The following is a 10,969-nucleotide window of genomic DNA, read 5'->3' as shown; positions in this document are numbered from 1 at the left end:
AAGGAAAAAAGATAGGAGGTAATGATAGAATGGTATAGGAAGTGAGGAAGTCCAGGTAACTTGAAGTGGTTTGAGCAATCTTCACTTTGTTGCCAAGACGTGAAGGTTACAAGACAGAATGAGGTTCAAAATAAGAACATAATAAGATAGGAGGTAAGGAAGCTTAGGAAATGTGTTAATAAGTCAGTTAACTATGAAAACAGAATAAGATGGGAAATAAGGACAGAATAGGATAAGAAATAAGGATAGAATAAAATAAGAGATAATGAAGCTCAGGAAATGTTAATAAGTCACTTCATTATGAAAGTTTAATAATCTACACTTCGATATTGAGATTGAAAGGTTAGAAAGCAGAATGAAGCTGGAAATTACAATAAAATTAAAACAAAGGACAGTGTAAGATGGAAAAATCAGGAAGTGCATATGAGGTGTTAAAAAGACTCTTGACTGTGAAAGTTTAGTAAGTTTAGAAAATTATTATGTCCATGAGAGAAAGACAAGACGGACAGCTTAACATGACGGATTGAAAGAAACAAACAGACAAACAATAATAGAGTAAATTAATAGATTAAAGAAAGACGTAAAGATGAAGAAAAGTGTTATTAACCAAAAAAAGAAGAAAAGAAAAGCGACACGATCATCCTAAACAAATAAAGAGAAAAAAAGTAAAGTAAACATAGAATAAAAAAAAAAAAACTATCGAACAGAAGAAAAGAAACAATCATAAATAGCAACAAATAGAGAGAGAGAGAGAGAGAGAGAGAGAGAGAGAGAGAGAGAGAGAGAGAGAGAGAGAGAGGGGAAAGGAAAGAAAATAAATATATATAAAAGATGTATCAACGAAAAAAAAAAAAGAACATAATTATATCCTTGGTCACTGCAATCATCCACTAAGATCTCCCTATCTTCTCACCAGTCCCTCAGGCTTGGTGGTATGTCCTGTTTTTGCTGCTGCTGCTGTCCATCCTGTCCTCCAGCCTGACCTTGTCCATCCTGGGAAGCGACGGGGACCTGATGTTCTTGTTGCTGCTGTTCATCCTGAGACGTGGTATGGACTGCTTGTTGTTGTTGTTGTCCATCCTGTGCTACGTGTCCTTGTCCATCCTGGGAGGGGGTATGAACTACTTGTCCATCCTGTCCTGCCTGTGCTTGCCCATCATGTTCCGCTTGTCGTTGTTCATCCTGGGCCGCAGCAGGGATCAGCAGGAGGCAGACCAATGGGAGCAGCAACGCAAGTGATGTCATCACGTTGGGCCGCTGCTGATTGGTGGGCGGTGACGTCATCACTCTGGCCTGTGATTGGTGAATTGGTAGTGCTGTATCAAACCTTCGTGTACAATAATTAGTAAACATTTTTTTTTTTTATGTAGGAAGGACACCGGCCAAGAGCAACAAAATTCCCCTCCCCCCCCCCAAAAAAAAAAAGCCCACTGAGATGCCGGTCCTTGAATAGGGTCCGAAGCTGTAGTCAAAAACTGAAGGATCTTGAAACCTCCCTCTTGAAGGAATTCAGGTCATAGGAATGTGGAAATACGGAAGCAGGCAGGGAGTTCCAGAGTTTACCAGAGAAAGGGATGAATGACTGGGAATACTGGTTAACTCTTGCATTAGAGAGGTGGACAGAATAAGGGTGAGAGAAAGAAGAAAGTCTTGTGCAGCGAGGCCGCGGGAGGAGGGGAGGCATGCAGTTAGCAAGATCAGAAGAGCAGTTAGCATGAAAAATAGCGGTAGAAGGATAGAGATGAAACACCGTGGCGATGAGAAAGATGCTGAGGACAGTCAGTTAGAGGAGAGGAGTTGATGAGACGAAAAGCTTTTGACTCAACCCTGTCTAGAAGAGAGGCATGAGTGGAATCCCCTCAGACAAGTGAAGCATACTTCATACCTGAACGGATAAGGCCCCTGGAAGCAGCTGGGAGGGTGAGAAAAACTGGCGGAGACGTCTCAGAACACCTAACTTCATATAAGCTATTTTAGCTACAGATGAGATGTGAAATTTCCAGTTTAGATTATTAGTAAAGGACTGACCGAAGATGTTCAGTGTAGAAGAGGGGGACAATTGTGTGTCATTGAAGAAGAGAGGATAGTTGTATAGAAGGTTGTGTTGAGTTGATAGATGGAGGAATTGAGTTTTGAGGCACTGAACAATACTAAGTTTGCTCTGCCCTAATCAAAAATTTTAGAGAGATTAGAAATCAGGCGTTCTGTGCCTTCTCTGCATGAACTGTTTACTTCCTGAAGGATTGGACGTCTACAAAACGATGTGGAAACGTGCAGGGTGGTATCATCAGCGTAGGAGTGGATAGGACAAGAAGTTTGATTTAGAAGATCATTGATGAATAACAGGAAGAGAATGGGTGACAGGACAGAACCCTGAGGAACACCACTGTTAATGGATTTAGAAGAACAGTGACTGTTTACCACAGCAGCAATAGAACGGTCAGAAAGGAAACTTGAGATGAAGTTACAGAGAGAAGAATAGAAGACGTAGGAGGATAGTTTGGAAATCAAAGCTTTGTGCCAGACTCTATCAAAAGCTTTTGATATATCCAAGGCAACAGCAAAAGCCAGAAGAACACCACCTTGACGGAACCCATACTGGCGATCATATAGAAGGTTGTGAAGTGATAGATGTTTAAGAATCTTCCTGTTGAGGATTGAATAAAAAAAAAAAAACTTTAGATAGGCAGGAAGTTAAAGAATTAGGACGGTAGTTTGAGGAATTAGAACGGTCACCCTTTTTGGGAACAGGCTTCCAGCAAGAAGGAAAGGTAGATGTTGACAGACAGAGTTGAAAGAATTTGACTAGGCAAGGTGCAAGCACGGAAGCGCAGTTTCGGAGAACAATAGGAGGGACCCCATCAGGTCCATAAGCCTTCAGAGGGTTTAAGCCAGCGAGGGCATGGAAAACATCATTGCGAAGAATTTTAATAGGTAGCATGAAATAGTCAGAGGATGGAGGAGAGGGAGGAACATGCCCTGAATCGTCCAAGGTAGAGTTTTTAGCAAAGGTTTGAGCGAAGAGTTCAGCTTTAGAAATAGATGTGATAGCAGTGGTGCCACCTGTTTGAAATAAAGGAGGGAAAGAAGCAGCAAAGTTATTGGAGATGTTTTTGGCTAGATACCAGAAGTCACGAGGGGAGTTAGATCTTGAAAGATTTTGACACTTTCCATTAATGAAGTTTTTGGCTAGTTGAAGAACAGACTTTGCATGGTTCTGGGCAGAAATATAAAGTGCATAAGATTCTGGTGATGGAAGGCTCAAGTACCTTTTGTGTATAGTACAAGAACGAGTTTTGTTAAACCAAGGTTTGGAAGGTTTAGGTCGAGAAAAAGAGTGAGGAATGTACGCCTCCATGCCAGACACTATCATCTTTGTTATGCGCTTGGGACACAGAGACGGGTCTCTGACATGGAAGCAGTAGTCATTCCAAGGAAAATCAGCAAAATACCTCCTCGGGTCCCCCCAATTAGCATAGGCAAAACACCAGAGGCAACTCCGCTTAGGGAGATCCTGAGGAAGGATTGGAGTGATAGGACAAGATACAGATATGAGATTGTGATCGGAGGAGTCCAACGGAGAAAAGAGTGTAACAGCATAAGAAGAAGGATAAGACGTTACGGAAAGGTCAAGAATGTTCAGTGTATCTTCAGGGCGATCAGGAATACCAGTGGGGTGTTGCACCAATTGCTCTAGGTCATGGAGGATAGCAAAGTTGAAGGTTAGTTCACCAGGATGGTCAGTGAAGGGAGAGGAAAGCCAAAGCTGGTGGTGAACATTGAAGTCTCCAAGAATGGAGATCTCTGCAAAAGGGAAGAGGGTCAGAATGTGCTCCACTTTGGAAGTTAAAAAGTCAAAGAATTTCTTATAGTCAGAGGAGTTAGGTGAGAGGTATACAGCACAGATAAATTTAGTTTGAGAGTGACTCTGTAGTCATAGCCAGATGGTGGAAAACTCGGAAGATTCAAGAGCGTGGGCACGAGAGCAGGTTAACTCGTTGTGCACATAAACGTAACATCCAGCTTTGGACTGAAAATGAGGATAGAGAAAGTAGAAGGGAACAGAAAAGGGCTGCTGTTAGTTGCCTCAGACGTCTGTTTCAGTGAGGAAAAGAAGATGAGGTTTAGAAGAGGAGAGGTGGTGTTCTACAGATTGAAAATGTTGCAGAAGTTAATGAAGAAAAAGTTGTGGGGGATGTCAAGACTCTTAGGGTCGATACCAGAACAATAATCCGACCTGGGGACATTTGTGGTCCCCTCCCCAGATGGGGACTCCGAGGCGGGTGTAGGAGTCGCCATGATAATTTTGAATTTTGAGTGAAGGGTGTGTGTGTTATTAGGTGCTTGCAGTTTTGTGTGAAGAAAGAGAGTTGTCTTTAGAGGGCAGGCTGTGACTGCCCCCTTGTGTTGTGAGGCACAAAAGGAAACGTTCAGTGAGGTCACAGCTGGATTTAATGATAAGTTAACAGCATCCCCCTGATCCAGTACTTTAGACCTCACCGGAAGTAATTGTCGTTTCGGCAGGTGTCCACTGCCTCCTCCTGAAACATGATTTAGGGAAGAAAAAATATGGATGCTTATCTTTTTTTTTTTTTTTTTTTACATAATCAACAAGTTAAATTTTGTGGTAAATGAAATCTGTTTTTCTCCTTTTTTTTTTTTTACAAATTACAGAAAATATAAGGTGTTCAAAATTATTATTATTATTATTATTGTTATTATTATTATTATTATTATTATTATTATTATTATTATTATTGTTGTTGTTGTTGTTGTTTTTAAGTAATTAACTTCCAAAACATTATATACTAGATTAAATTAGCTTTTCTTCTCCCTTTTTCTTTTTTTCTTTCTTCTTTCTTTTGTTTTTACAATTTTTTTTTTTTTTTATGTAGGAAGGATACTGGCCAAGGGCAACAAAAATCTAATAAAAAAAAAATGCCCACTGAAATGCCAGTCCCATAAAAGGGTCAAAGCAGTGGTCAAAAATTGGTGGATAAGTGTCTTGAAACCTCCCTCTTGAAGAAATTCAAGTCATAGGAAGGTGGAAATACAGAAGCAGGCAGGGAGTTCCAGAGTTTACCATAGAAAGGGATGAATGATTGAGAATACTGGTTAACTCTTGCGTTAGAGAGGTGGACAGAATAAGGGTGAGAGAAAGAAGAAAGTCTTGTGCAGCGATGCCGCGGAAGGAGGGGAGGCATGCAGTTAGCAAGATCAGAAGAGCAGTTGGCATGAAAATAGCGGTAGAAGACAGCTAGATATGCAACATTGCGGTGGTGAGAGAGGGGCTGAAGACAGTCAGTTAGAGGAGAGGAGTTGATGAGACGAAAAGCTTTTGATTCCACCCTGTCTAGAAGAGCAGTATGAGTGGAACCCCCCCAGACATGTGAAGCATACTCCATACATGGACGGATAAGGCCCTTGTACAGACTTAGCAGCTGGGGGCGTGAGAAAAACTGGCGGAGACGTCTCAGAACACCTAACTTCATAGAAGCTGTTTTAGCTAGAGATGAGATGTGAAGTTTCCAGTTCAGATTATAAGTAAAGGACAGACCGAGGATGTTCAGTGTAGAAGAGGGGGACAGTTGAGTGTCATTGAAGAAGAGGGGATAGTTGTCTGGAAGGTTGTGTCGAGTTGATAGATAGAGGAATTGAGTTTTTGAGGCATTGAACAATACCAAGTTTGCTCTGCCCCAATCAGAAATTTTAGAAAGATCAGAAGTCAGGCGTTCTGTGGCTTCCCTGCGTGATATGTTTACCTCCTGAAGGGTTGGACGTCTATGAAAATACGTGGAAAAGTGCAGGGTGGTATCATCAGCGTAGGAGTGGATAGGACAAGAAGTTTGGTTTAGAAGATCATTAATGAATAATAAGAAGAGAGTGGGTGACAGGACAGAACCCTGAGGAACACCACTGTTAATAGATTTAGAAGAACAGTGACCATCTACCACAGCAGCAATAGAACGGTCAGAAAGGAAACTTGAGATGAAGTTACAGAGAGAAGGATAGAAACCGTAGGAGGGTAGTTTGGAAATCAAAGCTTTGTACAGTTTATACATGTACTAATAGACACAAGCTAAAGACTGTTCATAGTAAGGATAAAACAATGGTAATGATATACCGCCAACATTCTTCTTACGCTCAGAGAAGAAAAAAGTGGACAGTTAGAACGAAAATATTATTCTTTACGACTTAAATTTTCTCCAGGATACAATTAGGTGGTATTTATGTGCTCAATGTGTTCGATTTATTGTCATTACACTCACTCACTCTCTCACTCACTCACTCACTCACTCACTCACTCACTCACTCACTCTCCTTCCTCCCTTCTTTCTTCTCTTCGTTAGTTTTTCTTCCTCACTTCTACTCACACTCTCACTCACTTACATTCTTTTTTTCCTTCTTTCCATCCTTCCTTTTCTCTTACTCACCTTTTTATTTCCTCCTTTCTTTCTTCCTTCTTTCACTCGCTCACTTTCGATCTTCCTCCTTTCTCCTTTCTTTTCTTCCTTCTTTCCTTCATTCACTCAATCACTCATTCATTCACTTATTCACTGCCACCCTCATTCACTCATTAGTTTAATCTTTCTCTCTCTCTCTCTCTCTCTCTCTCTCTCTCTCTCTCTCTCTCTCTCTCTCTCTCTCTCTCTCTCTCTCTCTCTCTCTCTCTCTCTTACTTATTTTTTTCATCACCTTTCTCATTTCTTTTTTCTTTATTCATTTTTTTTTCTTTTCTTTCTCCTTTATTTACTTATTTATTCCTTTTCTCCTTACTCACCCACTTACTTATAAATTTTCACTCCTTTAATCAATGGCATATTTTTTGGTTACTTTATTTTCTTTTTTTTATTTATTTATTTATTTTTTATTCATTCATTCACAATTAGCCATGCAGTTATCCAGTCAGTCAATCAGTGAACCAGTCAGTCATTCAGTCACACAGTCACCTAATCAGTTATTCAGTCACACAGTTACTCACCCAGTCACCCATTTAGTCACACAGTCAGCCATTCAGTCATGCAGTCAGCCAATCAGCCATTCAGTCATACAGTCAGCCAGTCAGCCATTCAATCATACAGTCAGCCAGTCGGCCATTCAGTCATACAGTCAGCTAGTCAGCCATTCAATCATACAGTCAGCCAATCAGCCATTCACTCATACAGTTAGCCAGTCAGCCATTCAGTCATACAGTCAGCCAGTCAGCCATTCAGTCATATAGTTAGCCGGTCAGTCATTCAGTTATACAATCAGCCAGTCAGCCAGACAGTTTCAAAGTCAGCCAGTCAGCCAATCAGCCAGTTAGCCATTCAGTCACACAATCAGCCAGTCAGCCAGTCGGTAGGTCAGTCATACAGTCAGCCAGTCAGCTATTGAGTCTAACAGTCAGTTAGTCAGCCAGTTTGTCAGTCATCCAGCCAACCAGTCACACAGTTAGTCACACAATCAGCCATTTTATCAATCAGTCATCCACTCAGCCATTCAATCACACAATCATCCAGTCATCTAGTCAGCCAGTTAGTCAATCAGTCACACAATTAGCCAGGCATTCTACCAGTCAGCCATTTAATTAGTCAGTCACTACCAAGCTCTTCAGTGTCAGTCAGACAGTCACCACACTCACACCCTTACCAAAAATCCTTAACCCTTTCCATCTCCCTCCTCACCCTCCCTTCCGTGATAGAGTACAGCCATTCATTCACCTACGTTTGTTTTCCTTTATTTTATCTATTTCTTTTTTTATCCAGTTGTCTGTTTATTGCTACTGATTTATTTCGTTTATATACTTTTTTCTTTATTCTTATTTATTTTTAGTTTTATGTAGACTATATCATTAGGGGTAGTTAGGGTTAGGGATCTGATGGACGTATTGAAGTGTCCTAAGGGATATAACAAGGGTGTGCACACAAAACCATCACAGTAATCATGATAGGACAAGAAGTAATGGGTTCAAGCTCAATAAAGTTAGATTTAAAAAAGTCATGGGAAGATATTGGCTGTCAAATAGGGTAGTTAGCCGGAATAGACTCAGTAATCAGATCGTTAGTGCCGAGTCAATAGGGAGCTTTAAAGGGAGATTAGATCAACTTATGAATGAGGATGATAGGTGGAAATAGATAAACATGATTTTTTTTTTTTTTCTTAGAGGGGCTGCCACGTGTAGGTCTGATGGCTTCTTGCAGCTTCCCTTGTGCTCTTGTGTTCTGACGTCTCACCTCGACTGCTCTTAACAGGCTCCAGTGGATTTATATATATATATATATATATATATATATATATATATATATATATATATATATATATATATATATATATATATATATATATATATATATATATATATATATATATTAGTGTTGTTTATTTAATTTGTGATAGCTTAGCAAGAATTCTACATCATCTATAAAAAAAGAGAAAAAAGAAAAGAATATTAATTATTATACGACTCTGTGGCTTTTGAAAATATTCCTTATGAGAGAACAAAGCGTTTCAAACTACAAGCCTAACTGCTTCACTCACGGCTTCACTCCCTCACTGCTTCACTCACCATTTCTAAGTCTCGCTCTATGTAATATACTCACATTACGAGACAACAAAACACTTCAAAATATGTCCAAGCCTCACTGCTTCACTCACCATCTCTCATTCCACAATACTTGTCTTACGAATGAATAAAAAAAAAGCTTCAAAATACGAGAACTTAATTGCTTCACTCACTGCTTCACTCACCGCTTCACTCACCGCTTCACTTCATCTACTCACCAGGCAGTTACTCAGTTCCACATCACCACTACACGAGCACAGACACTAAAGAACTGCAGCTGTCCTCACCACTATCACCACTGCCGCTACTCTCAGCATCTCCACCACCGGTACAGCCACCGCCACCGCAGGTTTGTTCTACATTTATTCCAACAGGTGTGTCCACAGGTGTGCTGGGGGCGTGAGGTGGGGGCAGGTGTGGGAGTATACACACTTGCGAGGATGAAGGGTGTGAAGAAAAGAAATAATTTTCAAGGAGTGTGTGTATTAAAGATGTTTATTAAGGGGTGATTAAGTGTAGGTAGTAAGATAGGGAGGAGGAGGAGGAGGAGGAGGGGGAGGGGAAGGAGGAGGAGGAGGAGGAGGAGGAGGAGGAGGAGGAGAAGGGGGAGGGGGAGAGGGAGGGGGAGGGGGAGGGGAGGGGAAGGGAAGGGAAGGAGGAGGAGGAGGAGGAGAAGGAAGAAGAGGAAGGGGAGAGTTAAGATAAGGGTAATTCTCATTAATAGGTCCGGCCGTGAACAAATGAACGAATGTATATTCACACACACACACACACACACACACACACACGAGAGAGAGAGAGAGAGAGAGAGAGAGAGAGAGAGAGAGAGAGAGAGAGAGAGAATCAGTTTTGGAAAGACAATAAGAAAATAGTATTTTTGATCAAAAGTCCGTCCCCCATTCCCCCAACCCTTTTAACCCTTCAAACAAGACTGGGGGCGTGTGGGGAATTGAGGATTTTATGGGGGGGATGAAAAATAAGTGAAATGTGGGCGTTCAAAAATCTTAGGAAATTTCCCTAAATATTTCGAATTTCTCTAACGTCTAACTAACCCAACATAACCTAACCTAACCTATCCTAGCCGGGAGGCTGCATCCCCCTGAACCTGCTCCCCGCTAGGACGTTAACCTAACCTAGCATAACCTAACCTAACCTAGACCGCTGGGACTGCGCCCTTCCTGGACCCTCCCGGTAGGACAATAACCTAACCTAGCATAACTTAACCTAACGAGAAATCTCAAAAATTATACCGGTGTGGTGTGGAGATTCTCGGGGCGATGGAGGTGGAGGTGGAGGTGGGTACAGCTTGGCGGCTTCCTTAATAAATACATGGAAACTCTTTTTTACGTCTGTATATCGCATCTTAAACATTGCTGTTGCTAAATATCCCACATCGTGACTTTTTCCTGCCGACCACTGGCATTTTTCGCTTCATATCCCTCCACTGGATAGTCATATTAACAAATGACGGTGAGTCTCTATCAGAACTCCTGACGTGTTCCTAAAACAAATGAAAAGTGTAACCGAACCTACCGTGGAAAGTCGTAATTGGTGGCCTCACGAATGGTCTCACGGATGGTAAAGCATGATTGGAGGGATTAGCTGTATAGATACCATGAAATCCTAATATGCCGCTACCCACAAATCCCAATTATAAACAAAAGTAAATCATTTCAGTGTTTATTCTTGACTGGTGCAGAGCTCGCTGGACTCAGAAAATGTCGAATTTCGCCACACTCTCCAGTGATATTACACCCATACTAGATGTGTGTCCCTCAATATTTTTACGTTTACGGCAGTCACCGAGCCTTCTATATGATATGTGAGTTTCGTGCTTGTATGTTACACAGACCTCTTTCCCAGATTAACCAAAAAGATATACAGGGTATAACAGGAGTTTCTGCAGACATTGTCAGAGGAGAAAGTACAGATTATTCTAAATAGAAAATATTCTATGTACATATACATTTTGAGGCGTTGTTTAGCCGCGGCATGAAATTCGTTTGGCCTGGCAACAAATACAATGGCCGGGTCAGGCGGGCACCCATGGTGACGATCTGAAATTGTGAATGATTCAATAATGATTTCTACAAGTTATGGAGCTTTACAGTATGGCATGACGAGACGAGTGACAACAATGGACGAATCCCGATTACTGATAAATATTACACAATGATAGTATGGATGTAAAAAAAATAAATAAATAAATAAATATAATAATATTATATTTATATTATTATTAAATATAATAATGGTGCCCATGCAGTGCGTGGCACCACGCACTGCATGGGCAGGGAATGGGAAGGAATGAGGCTAGCAGCAAATCAGCTGATTGTTAGTCAGATCACACAGTTTCCCTTCGAGACAGTGACAGTGAATACGTTCAGATTGTATTACATAACTTAAAGAAATGTTGAGTGTGTG

The 10,969-nt window shown here is 41.0% G+C and overlaps 1 protein-coding gene across 2 annotated transcripts in view; it reads right to left on the bottom strand.

Annotated features, from left to right (window-relative positions):
* The window catches only part of LOC135112288 (mastermind-like protein 2), a 12,579-nt gene extending 3,696 nt beyond the window's left edge, over positions 1–8,883 (bottom strand). Inside the window, exons 1-2 of one of the 2 annotated variants that reach the window (XM_064026594.1) lie at positions 8,764–8,883; positions 914–1,293 (exon numbers count right to left, since the gene is read on the bottom strand). In XM_064026594.1, coding sequence (XP_063882664.1) covers positions 914–1,284 — 371 coding nt within the window. In that variant the 5' untranslated portion in view covers positions 1,285–1,293; positions 8,764–8,883. Of the gene's footprint in view, positions 1–913; positions 1,294–8,730 lie in introns of both variants that reach the window. The other variant, XM_064026595.1, reaches the window with a different exon arrangement.
* Between the last annotated feature and the right edge of the window lie 2,086 nt (positions 8,884–10,969).

This window comes from Scylla paramamosain, chromosome 23, assembly GCF_035594125.1.
Source record: "Scylla paramamosain isolate STU-SP2022 chromosome 23, ASM3559412v1, whole genome shotgun sequence".
NCBI classification, from domain to species: domain Eukaryota; kingdom Metazoa; phylum Arthropoda; class Malacostraca; order Decapoda; family Portunidae; genus Scylla; species Scylla paramamosain.
Note: the sequence above shows the minus strand (reverse complement) of the source record. Positions and strands in the feature narration are given on the sequence as shown.